Consider the following 23,677-nt stretch of genomic DNA (forward strand, 5'->3'; position numbering starts at 1 on the left):
CTTTTTAATAAATAATTTTTTAATAAGTAAAGAAAATTTTTTAATGAAAAAAAAAAATTTGACTTGTTAGCTTTTAGTGATAGGATGTCTACATTGAAAGGCGATAATATGAAGATCAATGATATGAAGTTGTCGAAGTCAATGTTTAAGCTTCTTTCATCATTATTTGAGAGTAAATTTATTTATTCATTCACAAATAATATAAAACGTGAAATAATCACATACTTTCTAATAAAATCAAATGTGTTTAAAAACTAAAACTTTTTTTCAAATATGACACATGCAAACTTTACACCTATCAGTGTTATTTCAAATTTAACGTATAGAAAAAATGTGAACACAAAAATTCTAAATGTGTTAAATCAGTTAAGAAGATGAATATTTGTGTTTATTTGAAAATACCACAAAAAAATGTATTATCTATTATAACATCGTAATACCCAAATGATCAGTATATTGATCTTTTTAGTTTTTAAAAAAAGGAAAAAAAAAGGTGTCTGAAGTACTTTCAGTCAAAGATTTGTTCTTTTTTCGTAATTTTTCTATTTGGTGATTTGGAATTGAGTCGTTTTTACTACGCTATTCCTCAGACGTGAGTGTAAATACTTACGAGCACGTTTATTAGTTAAAAAAAAAGCTGTAGGTAATACACAACGACCTAAAATGACATTTAAATTGATGAGAATATTCATCGTAATTAAACCTTCTTGACAAAAACTTTTTACCAGAAGCATTGGCAAAATACCAACTAATATTACTGAAATTATTAATGAGCCAGAAGTCATTGCAGCTAGAATTAACATCGACCGTTCACGTTTAATATTTTCCAACATACTCATTCTATGTCCTCCATATCTTCCATCAGTTGCTAAAATTTCATCAATTTATATTTAATTTAGCAAAAACAATAAAGATTTAATAAGCATCAAAAGAATTCTGAAAAATTTTTCAGTGATTTTAAAAACTTATTTATGTACAATGTAATATGGAAAAGTAAAATTTCAAAAAGTTATTTTGTTATTTTAGAAAAAGGAAAACGATTTATTAAAATGAACTTTGTGCTTCATTCTTAATTGAAGTGAAACGGTGACGTATTGTGGAAATAATTGCGCAGTACATAACGAATATTGTAAGTGATAGAAATAGCTCGCAACTATAGAAGAAACTGAAAACTGATAAGAGATAATTAATTCATAAATGAAAATTTTAATCTTATAAAATGGTAATGTTAATTTTTTGATTTTTTTTTTCTTATTATACTTACAAAAAAGGAAGAAATAAACATAAACTTTTAATGCAAAGCTAAAATGAAATGATTTTAAAAATTTATAAGCTCTAAAAAAAGAAAAAAAAAATTAAAGCAATCTTAAATCTAACATTAGAAAAACTTGTCCGCTATCACTTGATTGTTTGCTACAATCTCTTATCCAAAGCAATGTTGAGACTTGAAAACTTCTCGTGCAATAATGAAAGTCCACAAATGTAAGTGCTGAAAATTTCAAATTCAACATAAATAAATAAATTATGAGTCTAGAATTTTGTTTTCCTGGCCTTTTTATAAAATTAGAATTTATTTGGTAATATTAAATTAATAGCAGGCTGTTAAAATAAAAGATTATTTCTAAAATTATTTAAATATGGATAAAGTTGACAGTCAGTAAAACTATCAACTGGCATCAGTGATCAGTTGTTAATCTTTAGCTGTTTAAAAATGTAATAAACGTTTTTTGGATAAAGAGACAAATCAGTTTATCATACCAAAGACTGTCAACCATGTGAAAAAGAGGACAAAATACAACTTTGTTGATTCGAACAAAACAATATATTTTGGTAAAATTATAGCCACGAATCGATTCAGTGTTAATAAAAATGAAAAACATAGTATGTCGTAAAATGAAAATACATTAATTGTAGCGAATATGCGATTAATCCACGCTGTTTTGTATGCTACATCACAAAATAAACAATTTATTAAAAGTTGTTTAGATGAAATAATTAGATGTTAGTTACTTGCCACTTATTTCGTATTCCTTATATGACTAATACTTGGACGGTTTTGGCTATGAATAAAATCATATCAGTGATTGCAATTCTGATTAGATCAATAAAATGTTTATTTGTAGCAGTGTGCTACTATTGAATTAAGAATTAGATAATCAAATTTAAAATATTATTAGAGATTTAGCACACTATTTCTACTCCTCAATAATAGGCTTAACTTTTCGTTCATCCTAACTTTACCTTAAAATAATTGTGCAAATAAAGTACTTACCATATGAACTATTTTTAGACAGTAATATTTTAGGTAATACAATAGTAATTTGTGGAGTAAAATTTATAAATTGACAAATAATAATTTGTGATACAATAACGATAAATGAATGGCCATAAAGATTATCCCGATTGCAGCATACGATAGCCATTAGTACAGTACTAGTGATACTGTACAGCAAGGAGAGAGAAAAGAGTAGAAGTACTGTATATTTTGTAATCATATACTGTTCATCTCTTATGTCAAATACATTTGTCTTATTTTCTTCTTCGCAACACTTCAAGGGTGATATTAGAAATAATGCAATAATATAGTAATAATGAGCTATCATAATTATCACTGAAAATTGTTGTTCTTATCAATTTGAATATTTTGCTTAAAATGAATTTTAATCAATTAACATTTTTAGTGTTTGAAATGCAAACAAAACTTTAAAACTTTTTAAAATTTGATTTTCCAAAGTAGGAAATGAAATTATTGAGCGGAAATTGATTATTTTGATGTATGAATATTTGAAATTAATATGAAAATTAAGAATTTAACTATTAAATTAAATTTTCATTTTTACGCCTACTGGAAAAACTACTAGTTACAGTGTTTACATTATTATCGCTCATCAACCAAATTAATTTGATATATGAGTGGTTTTAATTGCATTTAAAAATTGTTGTTTAGGAACAAACAATTTTACTGTTATCAAAAATTTGTTTGTTAGAAAAAATGGAAAAGACCAAATTGTGATTTAATAGCTCAAGTTTGTGGAGTAATATATAGGAAACTGAATAAAATGAGGATTGGTTGAATAAATAGCAGTAAATTCTATATGTCCTTAAATATGTCAACAGGTGGGAAAAAAGAATGAATTTCAAAGAACAAGTGTGAAATAATTAATAAAGAAAATAAAAATTTTCCTTGATATAATAAATTTCGACATTTCATAACAGAACAATTCAATTTCCTTGTTAATAGCTTATATTCTCATTTTAAAAAAAAAAAAAAAAAAAAAAATGAATGCATTGTGAGAAAATTTTTACTGTCAAAAGTAATTTATTTTCTCAGAAATAATACATACGTAAGTAATACAATAGTAATAAATATTATGACTAAGACTTAATTTTGATTCTATATACTAGTAGTATTTAAATTTTTCAATGGCATTTTCCTAGACAAAGAGGAAATGACAATTTCATAAAGCTTTTTAATTTTATTATGTACTTTACATATTTTCATTTAAAAAAAAAAAAAAAAAAATACTAATAATAAATCATTTTAATTGTGTAGCAAAGACTTAAATGATATTAGTATGCAAATTTCTTAATAAAACATATGCATTTTTAATGTAAATATATTTAATATCTGAAATTTTATAATTATTAAAAATTTTACCTCTTTTTTTTACCTTCAAATATATATAAAGTAATTATTGTAGGAAAAAGAATGCTTATTGGAATGCGGTCATATATGATAATTGCCATTGTTTTGTTGCTAATGCAACTGATAAGATCAAATCAAATCATCTCAAGACATCATTTATCGCTTTTTATCGAACAACAATGGTATAATAATGTATGCACTTTTTTTTAAATTTTAAATTTTAAAAGCTACATTTCTTTTCAAAAAAATAGACTATAACTGATATTTCAAAAGCTAAATCATTGCAATATAATTAATATTAATAATAATAATAGTAATAGTAATAATAATAATAATAATAATAATAGTAATAGTAAATAATATATTGTAGATATCACTGATATATCGATTAAATGATTGCAAATATTCTAAAGTGAAACTGCAAATTTTTAACCAAAATTTTATCATTGTCAGCAGAACATATGGGTGCAATGAAGTTATCAAAATGATATTTGGCACAAATGTTAAAGCAATACAAAACAGATCAGATATAATTGAATGGGTTATACCATACAGTTATATGAAAATGACAAGTTGGGTAAATAATCTTATAATAGAATTTATCAATGCATGATACATGATTGATAAGGAATAAAAAAAAAAAAAAAAAAAAAGAAGAAACGAAACTTCTCAGTTGATCTTATAAGTTTTAGTTAATTATAATTAATTAAAATAATTTCTGTGAACTTTTCATTAAATGGTAATTAAACATATCGTAGACCAATATTGTTACAATTGCTAAGTTTTATTATATTTCAAAGAATATTTATAGCGTAACGGTTGTTATGATAATGCATATTTTGATAATGCTATCAGAACTGATAACGGATCAGTTAGAGTGGATATACGCTGTGATAAGAGACGATTACGTGTATGGCCACGTATATGGAAACGATTTGTTCAGGAAAATACGCAAATGCATCATCCATTCGCAGGTTTTTTCTTTTTTTTTTTTCTTTAATTGAATTTACTATTAAAAATATCAATAGAATGTTATCATCATTTTATTATCAGTTTCATTCATTTAATTTCAATATTTCGTGATAAGATTTTTAAAAAAAAAAAAAAATAATAATTGGAGAAAGTTTTTACTTTTAAAAACATACATTATTTTATAGATGCACTTTTTTTCTTTTTTTTTTTTTTTAGTTAATATTTATGAAAGTAATGAAAGACTTTTTACGATTACAATCGGCGCTTTATTATATTTTATATTTGGAATATGTTTTTTAGTTACTAATTTAGCATATCTATCTGGAATATATACAGTTCATAGTGCTTCTATCATTCCAGAAGTAAGTTAATTTTTATAATTGTTAAAAAAAGAAAAAAAAAAAAGTGGAAAAAAGAAAAAAACAATCTAACGAAACAGGTGTTTTTTCCAAATCAAATAATATGTTTCTCAAGGTGCAATTAATAGCTTTGTTGTTGCTAATTTAAAAAAAAAAAAAAAAAAAAAAAAACGAAGCTAAATAAATTTAATTTTGTTAAGTCATAGAGGACAAGAAATGTTAAGATGAAAGAGTTAAAAATGTAAATATATGTTAATAAAATATTTTCTTTTTTTAGAAGAACGAAAAAAAGAAACAACGAAACAAACGAGAAAAAGAATAGAATACAATCAATAAAAAGTTATTTATTCTACAAAAAAGTTAAAAGCTAAAAAATCTAACATTTTTTTTTTTTTTTTTTTTTTGAGGACAATAATAAAAATAGCTAAAAGTTTTTAGAGAAGAAAATGTTAAAAGGGGAAGAAAAAGTGATAAAAATGATAGTATGAAACAAATAATTTGAATGTATCATAATTGTTATTATATTAAAAGCTACAAATAAATGTACCAATTAAAATTTTTAACTTTTGTTATCATATTAGAAAATATATTTTATAATAAATTATGATGCATAAAAAAAATATATTGAAAATTTTTTGATTTAAAATATTTTATATTACAAATAATTAATGGTATGTTTGTTATAACGTTAAGTAATTAATTTTATTCTTGTTGAACTACACTTTAACTGCTATACTTTAAACTCTCGATACTTTCTTTTTTTTTTTTCATCATTTCATTTGCTAAATGTTTACATCAAATTTTGAACATTTGTAATAATCTATGCTAAACATGTATTCTTTTAATTTATATTGATTTTTCAAGTAATGACAAGCAATTTTTATGTTTGAAATTTGAAGATCAATTATTATCGCTTAACTTAAGTGGATGGAACTTTACTGATAATAGCTCTTACTCACACTTACAGCAAATAGTAGTGGAATTTAAATTTAAAATTTATGAAGTGGTTATTTTTTTTTTCTCGGCATCTAGACATAACATATACAAATTTAACCATTACTCTTTGCTCTTAAGAGTATGTCAAAGAGGTTAAAGTTGAAAATTGAACATTGACAGCAAAATTTTCAGATTGTAAATTTAATTAGAAGTTGATTAATCTAGACGGATGGTAATTACCTGAGCTAAACGAGTTCCATTTGCATAGATTTAAAATTAGGTTAGCATACTTTATCAAGTCAGGTAACGGATGCACAATCCTCGTAATTCATTTTAAAATTTTTTTAAAATTGTCAATAATCAATAGATAATATATCATAAGGCTGATTATGGTACCAATTAAAATTAATAATAATAATAATAAAAAAAGAAAACAATGAATATATATCCTTCATATTCTCGTATCAATATAAAAAACTCTAAACATAAATTCCAATCATTTATAATAAAAACAATTTATAACTATATTTAAAAAAAAAAAAAAAAAAAAGTTAAAAACATAAAGAAAAAAGAAAGAATGCTCAAATAAAAATACATAACAAATAATAAGTTTTCACATTTAGCTATATTTAAATATAAATAACGAGTACCATTTGCATAGATTTGAAATTAAAATTATCCCTTCGGTTAGCATACTTTGTCAAGTCAGATAAAGGATGTACAATTCTTATAATCCATTTTAAAATTTTTAAAAATTACTCCAAAATTTTTTAAATACTTCAAATTTTAACTATTTAACATTTAAAATAAATTATCTATATCATTTATTTCTAAATAATTATCATATAAAATATCAAAAAAAAGATTATCGAAAAGATTTGTTTAGTATTTGAAAAATTTTACATGGATATTAGTATAAAATCTTTTCATCCATAATAAAGAGATACAAGTGAAAATTTTAAATGATAATAATATATTTAAAATATACAATTACAAATTCAATAAATACCAACAATAATACATTAACAATAGTATAATCCATCCGGAAATAATGAAATGCAACGTATTTGACGGAATGATAACGTGTTTTGATAATTAGATACGAGTACGACTTTATAATTTTATAGAATATTAAATCTGAAATTGGCAATCTTTCACAATTTGATATGCATTTTTACGGAATGAATGATGTGCAATGCAAGTAATGCAAGTTGATATGATTATCAATTATAATCTTTATGCATGCATGCATGCAACTGAAAATATTTATAAATGATAATTAATTGATTAAATTTTATCATTTATTTAACAAATATGATTAATTCATTTCAGTATTCATTCAGTTTTCGAATTTTACTTATTTTATCATTATTCTTTCATTTCTCAAAAAGCTCACTTTTCTTTTTTTTTTTTTTTTTTTAGTAAATCTTATTTGAAATTTAAGAAATGAAAGCATTGAATCAAAAAATTGATAAACATTGATATTTTATCACTTGTTACTTATAGAGTGATTCATTTTGATATAAATAATAATAGTAGTAGTGGTGGTGGTGGTGCAGAGTAAAAGTGAAATATTTTGAGTTAAATTTTTTTTTACTGATAAATAGAAAGTAAATTGTTAAAATTGAAGAAACAGAGAAGTAAAGATTTTTAGCAAATAATCTTTTCTCATTTCAAATTTAGTAATTGATATGTGATAAAAAAAAAAAAAAATTCTAAGAGATATCTGATACGATTGACTAAAGCATATAGAAAGTATTTTTGTATGTGTAATACTTCAAGTATTTTAACCACTAAACAAAATTAAAAATTAGTTATATTTAAGAAAAACAAAAACCCCAGTATGAAAAAATAATTTAGTGAGAAATGAATTTTAATTAAATTTTAATGCTTATTTAAATACAAATTTTTATTTTTGGATGAATAATTTTTATGTGAAATTATTTTTTCGTTTTTCTTTTTTTTTTTTTTTCTTCTTTTTTCACTATTTCAATTTAATTTGAGATTTATGATTTTTTTTTTTTGAAATTCGTAACAGATTTCTTTATGTGATAAATTTTTATATGATAATTAATATTCATATTATTTATGCGATAAAATTTTTCTTTCCACTTTTTTTTTTTTTTTTTCGATAATATCCAATATTAAAAGTTAACATTTTCCAGAAATTTTTTTTTTTTTCATATTTCTCATTTCATTATTAAATTTTGCCAATAATTTTTTGAAAAATATTATTATTAACAAATTTGTTTGATTTATTGTTTCATTTTCAAAAAATTATTTCATAATTACTATGAAATATTTGTAGAAGAAATGAATGAAAGAAAAAAGAAAAAATGTGACATATTTAATTGAAATTTTAAAATTTATTGCTGACAATAATAACAAATTAGATAGAATTGGTAATTTTATCAGAAATTATTCCACTAAATTTTAACAATTATCATAGCTCAGCAAAGAAATGATTACATCGAGAGGGTATCCCCGGAATGTCACATCTAAATGTCACATGAAATTGTCACATTCTCTTCCAACCATCCAACCATCCATCCATCCTATCGTCCCAAAAATTGTCATTTATAGTCAAACGCATTCATTTCATTTATTTGGATCAACGCCAAGTGCATTCTTCATTTCCAGACACATTCACACTCTCTGCAAAACTCTTTCTTTTTCCTCTTCTCTCTTCCTCTCTCTTTCTCACTCTCTCTCTGTGCATAAAACAAACATTTTTCTTAACTCTCATCATCTGACACTCTCTCATTTTTTTATGTGACATAAACATTTTCATCCAATTCTTCATCAATAACTTTTATCATCTATCACCTCCTCACAATTCATCATCTCTTCTGCTCTGTGCATCTGTTTGTCTGCTCGCCTGCATGTCTAGCCCTTTGCTATATACTTTTTTATTATGTCTGTTCATATATATATGCGCCTAAAAGATAAGCCTATGTGTCGCGTTATAGCTCAATAAATGACCTGCGCAAATGTTTGAATTGAGCGTTGTTGTGCTATTTTTCAAAATCTCACAATATGTCAGACAAGCATATACCTCTCTCTCTCTCTCTCTCTCCTCTGTTTCTTTTCTCGTCTACTGTCATCTAATATCTTCTTGCAAGGTCACTTCATTCGTACTTCTTTCACTGCGACAACATTCGCTCACTCTTCACGAATATGTTTACACGTTATTCGCTTGATCTTTACCCTTTTATATTTTTGCGTCCGTTCCATTTGTTAATTTAGTCCACGTGACGTTTCAGTGACAATTTGAATGCTTTTTAAGTGTCAGTAAATACTAACATTTCTTTCTTTATCGATTAACTGTAAACAAATGCATTAGTTAGTGAGACGTAATCATTCATTCAGTATGTTTCATATTTCGTCAACTGTCTGTCTCACATACAGTTTTAATAATTCAATCATATATTTATAAATTATTCCTTTATGTGTGTTTTTTTCGCTTATTTTTTTATTTGATTATTGTTTAAAAAATCAGAATTGTATGCTTATTTATTGGAATATTAAAAAAATGACATCATTGCATCCCTCTTTTCAATTATTCATGAACGTGTTGGAAGGAGCGGAAAAGGCGAGAAAGCATTGAAAGGGAGAATTATGCAGGTGCAAGTGACCTTGGTGACAGCTGTGACTGGTTGCACCCCGGTACCGCCATGTATTTGCAACACTGTTGCTTATAATGAAGTGGAAAAGTCTATCGAATTTATTATGATATTAGTTCAATATATCAACTTTCTATCAGTTATTTTAGTTTTGATTTTTCTTCAAGAAATTAATATTTTAATTCAATCCCTTTTATCAATAGTACAGTAGCTATCTTTTCTTATTTGCACTCTAATTTTATCCCATTTCTTTTCTTTTCTTTTTTATAACCAATCATGTGATAGCAATTTAATTGCATTCATTTTTCGCTATTCCTTAATTCAAATCATTCAATATTGACAAAAGCATCATCTGTTATTCATTTAGTTTTAATATCGTTTTTTTTTTTTTTTTCTATTTTCAGTCATCTGTTCTTTCAACTATTTCACTTTATCCTTTCTGCTTCTACTACTACTACTACTGTTTCTCTATTGCAAATTAATTTCATTGTTAAATTAATATTACTTATTTATACAGTTTAATTTTAATCTTTGAATCCAAATAGTTCCATCATATTTATTGATAATTTCAAATTAGAAAGTATTTAGCAGACAATTGACTATTTTCATTCTTGACATACACACACACACACACACAACATATATATGTATAGGATAGACGGACAGACAGACAGACAGATACTTATTATATTGGCAAGAATGATGTGTAAGTGCAGAAGAATACAAGTTATATTCAATCCTGAAAATGCATTTTGTGCGGTGTGTTCGGTATTTGTGATGATGGAAGTACACTGTGTCACCAATAATAAAATGACAAACGAGAACGAGAGAGAGAGAGAGAGAGGAAGAGGTGGAGAGAGAGAGAGAGTGTCCAGATAGTTGCAATATTTTGGACTGTTTTGAAATAGAGATGAGTTTCGTTTCAGTTTGTCCGTTCGTGCAAGGACGATGTGAAAGAAAGGATGCAAATAGAGTATGTTAGAAAAGAGGAAAGAAGAGTGATGAACTAAAAAAAAAAAATTTGATTTGATTGCAGTCTGCGACGTAATGCATGCATGCATGCATGCATGGTGGTCCATCTGTCTACGTGTAACATTTGCTATCTTATCTCTCTGAATAATATAAAATTATAAAACCTTGCATAGATGTATTGTATCGTCTTGTCACCATTATATTTGATATATGTAAGGTTTAAGTATATACGTATCCCTGTGTATGTGTGTGTGTGTCTGCGTGTATGTTATGCATGTAAATGTATGTATGTGTGTGTGTCTGCATATGTGTTATGCATGTAAATATGTATGTGTGTGTGTGTGTGTATGTATGTACGCGTAGGTGTGAATGTGTGCCACAGCTGCTTAGCTGATAATAACATTCCTGTTGTGGTTCAGCTCTTCCACGATGGATAGTGTGAATCGATGTGAATTTAACAACTTTCATTAAGATGTCTCCCTATTTTGACAGTCATTTCGTTGTCACTATTTTTCATTATTTGATCATTTTGTGATCTTCATTTTAATCACTCATCATTTTAATAATTCATTTGGGAGAAGAAATGGATGGAGAAAATGATTTTCTGTGTCATTCATAATTTAACTGATTGAGGAAATTGACATCATTGTAGGAATTGTATTTATTAGTTATGAGATCGATCTTTATCAATATTCTTTACAATTCATCTTGAAAATTATTTACTTTGTTTGGAGAGAGTCTAATCTATCATCTTATCTATCACTTTGTATTGTTCCTTTTTGACTGTGCAGTTTTCCTCTTTTTGTTTTGTCCTGTCGTGTCGTGTCGTGTCATGTCGTGTCGTATTGTTTGAAATGACTCACTGTTGTTGGATAATTTCCGAGTGGACGATTTAATTGCAAATTTTTTAATGCAACTAAACTGATATTGGGATTTGTTTGTCTCACAGATAAAAATTGGGTTCAAGTATGCTCTATATTACCATTATTTTATGTTAATAGTGCGATAGTTGATCGGTGGATATTTTGATTGGAACTTGTTTATTGTGACACTGACGTGGTTTGTAAATTTTTTTTTCTTTTGTAATGGTTGCATTGTTGATCTGTTCGTCCACCTTACTTATCAAGACCTTTCGTTCCACCCAATTTTTCCTTTTTTCTACACCGCAAGCGGAGTAGGAAAATGTTTTGTAATAACTACTGCAAGAAAAGGCAGGTAATGTATCATTCTTCACTGGCAGAATTCCATTTGCAATTCAGCCTCTACCCGGCGGCGCTGGTATGTTTTTTGCTTACTTATCAATCATTTCTGATTGATAAGTAATGTGGTTTGAAAGATTGTGGTTTGTTTATAGTTTGCACATTATATAATCTATCTCTTGTAAAAAATTGCAAGGATATCAAAAGATAGAAGACTTTTTAACGGATCGAGTTGGCTGTGCAAGAGGGAATGCAAGAGAAATTAAGTTAAATACGTAATTCAAAAAAATCTTAAATAATTTAGCAGATAAAATCTGCCAAGTTTTCTTGGAATTTATCATCACAGAGTTAAGTTAATTCTAAGAATTGTAATAAAGTTGTAATTCTTAGAGTCAGAGACGTTTCTGGAGTTAGGGACTTCGCCCATAATTCTAGAGTTACATTAAGAAGTTCCGAAATTGATCTTAAATACATTGCCGAAAACAGTTGATTGTAACGATGCAAAGGTAGTAAATTCTCGATTGAGTATTAGAAAAAATTTTGCTTACTAATGGAATGTTATAATGTTAATATTACATATATTGTAGTGGATGGTGAATTTCAAGGTCGATAATGCAAAAAAGCTTTCGTAATGACTAACTTTTCAGCTTTTAAGAATCCTTCTTTAACTAACCTCATTTGATTTTTTGTCTGTTTCTCTCTCTCTCTCTTTTTTTTTTTTTTTTTTTTTGCGACGCATATAATCGTGTCATCGTTTTTAATCAAATGTTGAATGTTATTCGTTTTAGACAATTTTACGTGGATCTGGTTTGACGATATTCGAACAAAAAAAAGCGTTGTCGTACACTTTCCATCACTTCGAAAGCATTTTCAACAGTATTTCGGACGAAAAAAAAAAAAGAAAAAAAACATTTCTTTCTCTTCACAAATTCCAGTTTTGTGGTACCTAACGGAAAGTGAATATTTGTCATTATCGCATTTCGACGAGTGTTGCTGTGTGGCTGGTCAATAGCTTTTACCTTACAATTCTTCGTTACCTGTTATAACTACTGGACGAGAAATTTATACCTGTAGAAACAGAGTGATATCGCTGTTAGTGATAATAGCAGCGGTAGTAATAGTGCTAGTAGTAGATTAAGCATCCAGAAAGCTGGAGTAGTATGCCAGCAACATCCGAGGCAATCCCTATTCGAGTTCCTGCTGGAGCACAACGTGGTGAAGACGGTTTTGTTCCGTGCGGTATAATTGATAACGATACACTCGAATCTGTTGAAGATCCTCCATATTTTCTGGATATGTCGCATTACTCTCAAAGTGTAGAGGATGATGATGGTCCATCAGCTGCAACAATCTTTTCTCAACATGTGAGTTTTTTTTTTTTTTTAACACTTTGTCATATTATTCTTTTGATTCTAAGCAGTTTATTTTGTTAAAAATGATGAGATCTACAGAATACTACTACATAAATATACAGTAGTGATTTTTTTTTATTGGTTTTTTTTTTTTTTTTTTTTTCAGTGTTTAACATTATAACATAGCTGAAACAAATCTGTGAATTACTATATTGAGGGAATAATGTTTACATGTAAGATTGTTGTGAGAACGTTTTTCTTTTTTTCATACTTAATCATTATTAATGATGAGTAGTAATTACAAATATTTGTTTTCTTTTTTTTTTTTCTTTCATTGATATCTCCTTTTACTTCCCTTACTTTTATTGGTTTTCTATATAAGGTGGATCAGTGCGGGAATCAGTGTACATTACCCGCCATGTCTCATTTGCCTACTTCTTGTTTTTGCATTTTACTGTCACTAGGACGAGTGCTACAATAGGAAGAGTGCCGCAAGAAAATGTTGATTGAAATGTTTTTGTCCGCGATAGTTAGGGTTTTAGGGGTGAAGCATTTATTTCCAGTTAGTGCTGTAAGTGAAACTTTACTTCTATCCTTATATTTTTATCTGATTAGTTTTAGCAATAAATATTTATGAATTTTAGAATTTACTATTTATAGCTCATTAAAATTATCTGAAGTATGAAATTGTACACATTTTGCAAATTTTATTATATCTGGTAAAATCATTGTTTAGGCTAAAATATCAGAAGCACTTCCTGTATGTGCTATTCCGGGTGAATCACTGGAATCAACTATGGATACAGGTTCTGGTACTGTTTACATAACAAATTATCGAATTGTAATATTGGATCGCGTGAAAAATGCTTTGGCAATTATTCCACTTTTGAGTGTTGATACCGTTGAATTCTGGTCTGGCGATCCGTATGGAATACAGATTACATGCAAATTTGGCCGAATATGCAGGTATTATTGACTGAAATTAATTAAATGATAAGAAATTCTTGGCTAATTCATGTAAACGGGATGAGTATCTTGGTCGAAGAGAAAGTAGCGCTGGTTTACGGCTTCATTTTACTTATTTTTTTGTGTTTACTTCTTGTAGGTAAGCATTACACATAACTATTGTAAGATGCAGCATAAAATTTTACAAAATGCAGTTGACTTAATCTCTAATAATAACTGCTGCTTTTGAAGATTGAGATGCGCAAGCGAGGTGCAAGTTGAACTACATAAAAGGTTGCAAAAAGCGACTTATAATATTGCTACAAATGATGTTTTTGCGTGGCAGTTTGCCAGAGCTGCAAAGGTGTCTTTTCAAAGTTTCAAATAAAATAATTATTTTGCTAACAAATTAACACAGAGCTGAAAGGTAGCTTTTAAGCGAGTGACGTATAGTGAATGCTTAAAACTAAATAACAGAAGTTCTAGTTGATGTTGCGGTGTTTTTCATCGTTATTTGAGATGACTTTTTGTCCATTGACTCCATTCAGTTTTTTTTTTTTTTTGCAAACATTTCGTCATCTATTTTAGGCTCAACTTCCTGGCTGGCTTAGATTTCATAGTGAAACGGCTGATTCTGAATGTCCAGCACAGAACGAATTTCTGCGGCTCAACTACAATCCTCAGTCTTGGAGAGTTTCAGAAGCCAATAGTGATTATTCGTATGTCTTTGTTCCTCTTTAGGACCCCTTTATATCCTTCTCCATTTACTACTAATTAGAATTGTATTTCATGCATTGAAGCTATCCTTGCATATTAATATTGTCCAAAGATGAGGATTTCCGAACAAAATAAATACAGAAGCAATTTTTCAATGTAAAGATTTTTCCATTCAAATTAGTTAGATTTTTTTCAGATTGTGTGCAACATACCCAAAATCCGTTATAGTTCCAAAGGATATAACGGATGATGAATTGCGTCGAGCGTGTGCTGCTCGAAATAATGCTCGATTTCCAGCTGCAGTATGGTGTTACGCCAGGAATGAATCCGTTTTGTTACGCAGCAGTCAACCATGTTGTGGTATTTTCAACTATCGATTCCCATTGGATGAAAAGTTGTTGGAATGTGCTAGAAAAGCTGTTAATGGAAGTAAGTTTGTTACTGAAATATGGGTCGGATGGTATTTATGTCATAGTTTCCTAATCATATGAATATTGAAACCTGTGTTATCGGTTTGCGAAAACAGTTGCAGGGCCGTCGTCTCGGAAGTTGTTAATAGTGGATTGCCGTTCATATACTGCAGCCCTTGCAAATCGAGTGGTGAAAGGTGGTGGAGCCGAGTCAGAAGGTTTGTTTAGTGTTTGTCAAATTTTTAATTTGATGAAAGGTTTAACATTATTACATTATTTTTCAATGAGTGAAGTCATTGCCTAAAACATGAGGCTTTCAGAGTATTATCAGCAAACGGAAGTCATCTTTTGTGGATTAGCAAATATCCATGAAATCCGTAGTAGCTTTCATAAACTGAGAGCTGTCCTCGCTGGCCCTCAAGATCACAATACCATTCTTCAATCAATTCAGTCGACTTTTTGGCTGCAATATCTTACAAGTCTCATTGATACCGCACAGAAATGTGTAAAGGCACTCGTGGATGACGGTTAATTTTATTCTAAAAAAAATTTCATAGATTTCAAATTATTTTGATCCAACAAAATTTTGACATATTAATTCTAATAATATCCTAACAGCTTTGTAAGTATGAAACAAATAAAAATGTATTTTATGTGTTGTAGTAATTCAAATAGAGGTAAACATTAAGGAAATTCTCAACTTCGTATAATTTAAATTTGAGGAATGCAGATCAAAACGGTTGATGGAAACGATGTTTCTCAAATTTTTTTTTTTTTTTAAAGGACGATCGGTTTTGGTTCACTGCACGGATGGTTGGGATCGGACTACGCAAATTGTTACACTTACAAAAATAATTGCTGATCCATACTATAGGACTTTCGAGGTGAGAGCATATCAAGTACAAATAAATTTTTGTGTTTTTGTGTTTCTTTTCTATTTGTGTTATAACGCTTCAGGGATTTAAAGTTTTGATTCGCCGTGACTGGATTGGTTTCGGACACAAGTTTGCTGATCGCACGGGTACGCGTAGTAGCGTCAGTGGGGAATCGTCACCAGTTTTCTTGCAGTGGCTAGATTGTGTTCACCAGTTGCATCAGTTGTTCCCAGATGCCTTTCAGTTCACTTTAAGTTATTTGGTAAGAACTTTTTGCACCTATTCTTGAGGTAGTACAAATTCAGAGAAACCCCAGATAAAATTGGATGATCATAAGTGGTATTGACACATTTGCGAAGAAGTAATATAATGATTGGCAAATTTGTTTGTTTGTTTTTTAAACTGTAGCTAAGCATTTCGAGCAATTCTTGATTTTGAATGCTCCGTGACATATTTTTCAGACAAAGTTAGCTCTTCATTGTTATTCCGGATTATTTGGGACATTCCTTTGGAATAGTCAATCTGAGAGAGAAAACTGGACTAAGAGTACGGATGATGCAGAAACGCTTTCGCTTTGGACATTTTTGGATGAATCGAAACCGGAGTATGGAAATGTTATTTATAGTCCTGGAAAAAGCAATGAGCGATTACATACATCTTTACATGTTGAGGATCTTCACATCTGGAAACAACTTTATATTGGACCTGCAATCGAAAGATTGATTAATGTAAGTTGTAATGTTGTAATGTAATGTTTTTTCTTTTTTTACAGCTGATATACTCAATTATGTATACATAAAAAAGTTTTGCAGTTTTTATCAGAAATCAAAATTAAAATTTATGTATTTCAATTAATGAGTATGTTTTTTTTTTTTCTTTTTTTCTTCATATTTTGCTGAGTGCAGTGTAACTGGTTTTCAGTGCTATCTATATATAGCTAATGAATTTAATAATAGCTCGTTTCACAGGAACAAACACTGTCAAACTCAGGGATGTGCGCAAGTCAGCATAGTGAAGTTGATCGTATAAGTTTGAATAGAGCCCATTCTGCTGAAAGTCTTTCCAATACGGACGCTAATGCATGCCAGGGATCATCAAATACAACGTATATCTTTGTCATTTAATTATGATGAATTTTGTACTTAAATATAATCTCTAAAATTGACTTGTATTGGTATATTTTTCGTTTATTAATGTAAATTGGTATATCTCTATTGCCTTAAATACTTCTTTAAGTCAACCACGTGTGTAATATATTTATCTTTGGAATATGTAATCGTCTTTTACAGTTTTGCTGGAAATACACATGCTCAATTCCTTAACAGCAATACTCGAACATCCGTTTCAAGTGAAACGGATTATGCACGACCTGATGAAAACGACTTGTCATTCGCATTTTATCGTGAAAGAGATCGCAGTGCTATTGCTGTAAGCTTTTATTTTCAATGACACTGAAATGTAAATAGCGTAAACTCAAGATTGACTTACGAAGTTAGTAGTGTTTTCAAAAAATTTACAAAAAATTTTTGTTGCGATTGTTATTCAACATTGCATCGTCCATGCAGAACTTTACATGTTTTTTTTTTTTTTTTTTTGCTTTACAGAGGGAAGTGGATTGTGATGGTTTGACGAAAATTTTGGAAATACGCGAAGAAAGGACTCGTGAGAAAGTTGAGAAATTGCAGGTGGGTGATTCCTAACATTCTTTACTTGTTTCACTTTGTCGAAATTATGTCTCTTATATCTGTCTCTTATTTTTAACTAAATGGTTATTCTTAGGCGTATATAAGAAAGTTATTTATAAGAAGAAGGTCTCACGAGTTTGAAGAAATTAATTACGGAGCTGAGAATTCAGATTAGTGGACCGATCGTCGTCCTCTTATTCATTTTTGCAGATAGTTAACGGCTGATAGTGAAGGAGAAGAATTTGAATTTATCTTGAAATTTCCGTTTTCAGTGTTTCTATTTTGTCTTCCTCTTCGTGTTGCTCATGAGAACTATTTAACATAATATTGTTGAACTATTTAACATAATATTGTCTAATATATTTTGTTTTCTATATATTGATATTGTCAGAGAGCATTATTATGCATATTGTAGTTAAAGTGGTTGAATTGAAAAAAATGAAAGACGAATAGAGTTTTTTAGTATGAATATAAATATGAAAATTGATGTTTTTCTCCTGTTTTGTTTTGTAAGTTGAAGCACAGTTTTTCCTTCAACGTTGTTTGAAATAGTTATTCAATAGAGCTTAAAGAAAAATGATTCAATTTGAAATTGTCATCAACACTGCAGTATATCCTGTAAGTTATGAGAGATGGACAGTTTCGATATTTGTTCAGGATTGTATCAATATGTTGCAAGAAAGACTTGGACAATTGGAAATAGAAGAAAAACGGAAAGTGAGTTGTGGAATTAGTGGCGAGTCACCTGGGTCGGATTTAATAATCGTAAGTTGAGGCTGAAGCCAGTTCATTTTCCCTCTCTTTTTCTGCCTTGGCAATGACTGATTAAGTCAGTGAAGAAGTGTAACAAATTGAAGTACTCTAAATTCAAGTTCGGTGAGAACAGCAGTCCGTCGTGTTCTGTGGAATCAGTTCTTTCAAACATGTCGGTCGTTGAAAAAGACGATGTTGCGGATATTTCGTATGGTTCGAAAGGATGGTTAATGGATGATGCTTCACAAAAATGCATGAATTGCCAGGGAACATTTTATTACCTAAGTAATCGAAGACATCATTGCAGGTTAGTCTTTTGCTTCTTTTTGTTCCATGTCTAATCTGTGTGACATATAATTAGAGCGAATAAATAGGATTAGTCATGTTTGGTTCTGTACGAATTACTGAATGCTTCGACTCTATAATATATTATGACACTAGTAATTAAAGTTCTTGTCTACCAAAGATTTTTATTTGTTTCCAGGAACTGTGGCGGTATATTTTGTTCTTCTTGTTCGAAACGTACCTTTTTTCGAGTATATGAAAACAAAGGTGGGAATGTGCGCGTGTGCAACAAGTGCTATGAGTTTATGGTAAAAGCTCGATCATTTATAGTAGCATCAGAGAAGACAACACAACCATTAACTTCTAAGAGGAATGGCAATTTAATGACGAGGAAGCCATCAGAAACAGCCATGAATGGTAGTAGCATCAGCTCAGCGATTTTTGGATAAAATTTTTTTACGACAGTTCAAGTGTATCTAGAAAAGAGATGATCAGTTTGATGAATTATATAGCAAGGAAAGAAATCATTTTTATTCTTCAACATTTTCAGTAGAATGGAGGATACTGAACTGGGTAGAAAAGCAAAAAAAGAAGGAGAGAAAAAAGGAAAGAAATTTTTCATTATTATCACCAATAATAAAAGCACTATTTCGTACACACCTTAAATGTTCTAGATTCAAGTTTGATGTCCAAATATGTACATATCAGTATGTACACTAGGCGACATATTTGTCATCTGTTCATTATCATAATTCAATATTTCATTCTTTATCGTTTAACAAGTTCTGAAAGATAGTAAAAGCTGTAAAATATGATTCTGTTTAACTCTTCCGCTGCTAAATGCCAGAAAGTTCTATGCGAATTTGTTCGACCCAACTTGTGTGACTTTTTGATTTCGTCATAGTTCAAGTGCGTAAAGGTCACTGTATATTGTTTTCACGATATAATATAACAAGACCAGAAAAAAAAACTTCGTCTGGCTCACCATAACAGTTGAATAGCGATGCATAGTTCTCAGTTTTCTGTTTTTTGCATTGTAATGTCTGCGATAACTGCAGTTTCACCACTTTATTGTTTTTTATTTTATTTTATTTTTTTTTTTTTTTTTTGTTCGGAAGTTAGAATCATTTTGGATGTTAAAATAGTCGTTCGGTCATTCTCTTATCTTTTTTTCTTTTTTTTAGATGTAATTTTTGAATGCTTTCCTTGTCACGTGCTGTGCTCAATTTAATTCATCGTTTGTTTTCTTGTTTAGCTCGTCGTTGAATTTTAAATTTTCTTTTCAGATCTTCGAAGAGTATTCTATAACAAAAATTTGAGTCGAAGATCTCGCTGCACAAATTGTTTTAGTGGCTTTGCTAATTAATTGTTTCCTTTCCTTGTTTCAGTTTTGTTACACCATGATTGGTGTTATTTATTAAAAGTAAAAATTATTTATTGAAATTAATGAGAGATATCACTCATTTTATCCTTTTTATGTTTATTCAGTTTTTGAAGAATAAAGAAAAAAAAATAGTGCGCATTTATTTATGCTTTAGTAGTGCGACAATCATCGCTGTACTCTTTTATAATAAATAATCAAAAGAAAAGTGAAGTAGTGATGATAATATGCTTGAATGTTATCTTACAGGTAGAGGTGTTTGGATGTTATCCGACTGTCGAAAATGTTGTAGTCGACTGATGGTTATGTGTAATTATTGGTTATTATGTACATAATTAGTGAGAATACAGGTGGAGATATTTCATGAAAACAAGTGTCAATCTCATGTGCTGTTATTATTGCTGATCGGAGTAATTTAAAGCTCTGAAGTTGTGGATTTTATACGATGTGTTCGGATCTTACGGTACTGACATCGGGAAATCGTATAAGTAGGATGGACTAAAATGATTATTGGGTTCCTGTATGTCGAATTGACATTTGGTGGCATTTAACACTTTGTAAAAATATTCCTGCTGACATTGCAACTTTTGACTGTGTACGAATGAAGAGATAAGATGTAAAATTTTGTGAAAGTAACAAAAGATAGTGTGGAAAAGTATAAACTGCAGTATAATTGAAATGATATAATAGTGTTTGTAGAAGATCGAAATTATCTGTTTTCGAAACAATAACCAAAGCTCCTCTGTGTTTATTTATATAAAATCAGCATAAATCGATGTGACAATGTATTTGGCTTTTCCAATTTAATTTATGGTTTGTACGAGTGTTAATTATTGATAGTTAATAAAAAAGTGAAGTTTAATTTCTGAGAAATGTTGAACGGAGCATCGATCATTTCTTTAATTTTTGTATTAAATTTCTAGAAATGGATTAATTTCTACTCTATAAAAATGTGTGGATTAGTTGATCATAAAAGAGACAAAGTAGAAATAATGTTGGTTGTTGTGTTCATTGGATTAAAAAAAAAAAAATAATAATAATTCGTCAAGTTTTAGAATTGGTTTGTTTATATGCGTTTTATCTTTTGTCAATTAAATTAATATTTAATAAGATAAAATATTGCAGCTTGATGGGAGATGAAGCGCATCAATTGGCTTCATCATCATCATCAACAATACAAATTGTTTCTATATTTAATTTGGAGAATGCTGCTTTTTCAAAGGTTTTTTCTATTTGAAAATATTACGATAGCATAGAATGCTTGAAACTAATCCAATTAGGATATATATTATGTTTGTTCACAGATGATTTTTCCTGATATCTGAGAATTGAGAAATCAAGATCTAAACTTGTAGGAATGTTACATGTAATGCTAACATTGTAAATCTGGAATTGTAACATTATTTAGTAGTGTAGAACTATTAAATTAGAAATTAATATCTGTATTAAGGATGCTGAAATTTCTGCTTTTTTTTTTTTGTATTCTTTATAATAGTAGATAAAGCACGTGGAAAAGAAATTGTTGAAATTTAAAAATTGTTCTGTAAAGTTATGGAAAAGAACTATAGACATATATTCAGGATAAGATTGGTTGTGGAGGATGTCGGTCAGTAAATGAATTCGAAAAAATGAATCGTGTTGGTGAAGGTACATATGGCATTGTATATAGAGCCAAGGATACAAAAACGGGAGAAATTGTATCTTATTCTCTCTCTCTCTCAATTTATTTAAAGCTTTAATTAAGATTGAAATTTAAGTTTAATCTTGAAATTTCATTACACTTCGGTTTTTTATTTTATTTTTTTTTTTTTAGATAGCACTAAAAAAAGTAAGGATGGATGAGAAAAGTGAAGAGAATGGAATTTCAATATCGGCAATCCGTGAAATTCATTTGCTGATGAGTTTGCACCACAAAAATATCGTAGAATTGAAGGAAATTGTAGTAGGACAGCAGTTAACTTCAATTTTTCTTGTTATGGAATACTGTACTCAGGTAATCCTAATTTTTGAGAAGCCAGGAGGATGACGAAAGATTTGGATATTATTGATCATCCTTTTTTTTTTTTTTTGCATTTCACATGAATTATTTCATGACTTGGCTTCACTATTGGACAATATGCGAGTGCCATTTACAGAGCCACAAGTTAAATGTATTGTAATGCAGTTACTAAAAGCACTGGTTTATTTGCATGAAAAACATGTAGTTCATCGAGATTTAAAGGTTCATTTGAAGTTTTTTTCTTTTCTTTCCTTTCTAAGATCCAGTTTTTTCTAACACTTGCCAAAAAAATTTTTGTGTTTATTATTTAAATTTTGTTGATATTTTTGATACGATAGTCAAAAACAACTTGAATTCATTTTATAGGTGTCTAATCTTCTTTTAACAGACGATGGTTGCTTGAAAGTTGCTGATTTTGGATTAGCGCGAACATTTGGAGAACCTTCCAAACAAATGACGCCACGAGTTGTTACTCTATGGTAATATTTTTTTTTTTCACAATGAATTATCTCAAGCATCAGCTTGTTCCATTTATTAATTCTGGAAAATCTGAAAGGAGTTCTAAACTTTGGAGTTTTTCAGGTACCGTAGTCCGGAATTATTATTTGGTGCAAAAGAACAAAGTACCGGTGTTGATATGTGGGCAACAGGATGCATTCTTGGAGAATTACTCATACATCGACCTCTTCTACCAGGGAAAACCGAGCTTGATCAGGTTCTCAAGTTCTCTATATTGCTTTCTCAATTACTGATACATATTTTTGATTATTTTCCTAAATACTTGTGGAAAATGGATCAAATTTACATATAGTTTAGATTAACAGAATAATCGATTTGCTTGGTACTCCAACAGAAAAGATATGGAAAGGAATCGATGAGTTACCTGCTTTGCGTAATTTTCATTTACGCTCCCAACCGTACAATAAATTGAAATGTGTGATGGAACGTGCTAGTGATAGTTGCTTGCAACTTTTAAATGGTCTCTTCACCTATGATCCATCTCTTAGAATTTGTGCAAAAGATGCGTTACGCTCAAGGTATAGAATTAAGTCCCAAAAATTTAATTTAATTTTTTTTTTTTTTATTTTCTTGCAAATAAGCAGCAAAATTAGCTTTCAATTGATTCTGAAATGATATGAGAAGGTTTTGGACGAAAACAATGATTTAAACTAAGTTTAAGTTTTGAAAAATTCTTTTAAAATTTTAGATATTTTAATGAACCTCCATATCCATGTGATGCAAGCATGATGCCATCATTTCCGCAACATCGAAATCGAAAGCGTAAAAGAAAAAGCAGTGATTGCAGCAATAATTGATATTAGTAATAGAAATTTTACTTGTGAATTTCACAGGAAATTACACAATTGTTGTTGTATCGATTTGTTTCCACATATGCTAATAAAAGCAGTGAAGAATTATTTTAGATTATATTTGCATATGTAACTTTTGATCAGTATTATCGTCGAAGATATTATGCATTCATCTAAAGTGTTAATTGCTTAACTACAATTAACCTTGAAGGAGAAAATTTGATAACAAATCAATAAAATCCAGGATTTATCGGAAAA

General features: G+C 28.9%; 4 protein-coding genes across 12 annotated transcripts; 3 read left to right on the forward strand and 1 right to left on the reverse strand.

Moving 5' to 3' along the window:
* Positions 1–542: 542 nt before the first annotated feature.
* Bm14232 (Uncharacterized protein) lies at positions 543–2,423 on the reverse strand (the record flags this gene model as incomplete). The annotated part of the gene is made up of 5 exons (XM_043076092.1): positions 543–868; positions 1,056–1,165; positions 1,378–1,489; positions 1,759–1,947; positions 2,273–2,423. The coding sequence occupies 5 exons, from the start codon at positions 2,421–2,423 to the stop codon at positions 543–545; spliced, it is 888 nt and encodes a 295-aa protein (XP_042932026.1).
* Positions 2,424–3,709: 1,286 nt separating this feature from the next.
* Positions 3,710–5,299, forward strand: Bm13498 (Uncharacterized protein; the record flags this gene model as incomplete). 6 transcript variants are annotated; one of them, XM_043076093.1, is made up of 5 exons in its annotated part: positions 3,710–3,838; positions 4,017–4,223; positions 4,458–4,620; positions 4,835–4,980; positions 5,255–5,299. In XM_043076093.1, the coding sequence occupies 5 exons, from the start codon at positions 3,710–3,712 to the stop codon at positions 5,297–5,299; spliced, it is 690 nt and encodes a 229-aa protein (XP_042932027.1). The 6 variants fall into 6 exon arrangements, with proteins under 6 accessions (XP_042932027.1, XP_042932031.1, XP_042932032.1 ...); XM_043076097.1 differs by having other exon boundaries at positions 4,919–4,980; XM_043076098.1 differs by having other exon boundaries at positions 4,931–4,980.
* Positions 5,300–13,002: 7,703 nt separating this feature from the next.
* Positions 13,003–19,178, forward strand: Bma-mtm-3 (the record flags this gene model as incomplete). 4 transcript variants are annotated; one of them, XM_043076099.1, is made up of 16 exons in its annotated part: positions 13,003–13,071; positions 13,796–14,025; positions 14,257–14,368; positions 14,593–14,723; positions 14,918–15,150; positions 15,248–15,349; positions 15,452–15,658; positions 15,915–16,015; positions 16,089–16,268; positions 16,468–16,734; positions 16,975–17,111; positions 17,296–17,434; positions 17,611–17,691; positions 18,349–18,456; positions 18,564–18,751; positions 18,929–19,178. In XM_043076099.1, the coding sequence occupies 16 exons, from the start codon at positions 13,003–13,005 to the stop codon at positions 19,176–19,178; spliced, it is 2,535 nt and encodes an 844-aa protein (XP_042932033.1). The 4 variants fall into 4 exon arrangements, with proteins under 4 accessions (XP_042932033.1, XP_042932034.1, XP_042932035.1 ...); XM_043076100.1 differs by lacking the exon at positions 13,003–13,071 and adding an exon at positions 13,559–13,630; XM_043076101.1 differs by lacking the exon at positions 13,003–13,071 and having other exon boundaries at positions 13,856–14,025.
* Positions 19,179–21,239: 2,061 nt separating this feature from the next.
* Bm11420 (cell division protein kinase 10, putative) lies at positions 21,240–23,425 on the forward strand (the record flags this gene model as incomplete). The annotated part of the gene is made up of 8 exons (XM_043076103.1): positions 21,240–21,332; positions 21,691–21,807; positions 21,924–22,103; positions 22,275–22,331; positions 22,476–22,588; positions 22,692–22,824; positions 22,926–23,146; positions 23,317–23,425. 8 exons carry the CDS (start codon positions 21,240–21,242, stop codon positions 23,423–23,425), a joined length of 1,023 nt encoding a protein of 340 aa, XP_042932037.1.
* Between the last annotated feature and the right edge of the window lie 252 nt (positions 23,426–23,677).

The sequence above is a fragment of the Brugia malayi genome, assembly GCF_000002995.4.
Source record: "Brugia malayi strain FR3 genome assembly, contig: Bm_v4_Chr1_scaffold_001, whole genome shotgun sequence".
Taxonomy (NCBI): Eukaryota; Metazoa; Nematoda; class Chromadorea; order Rhabditida; family Onchocercidae; genus Brugia; species Brugia malayi.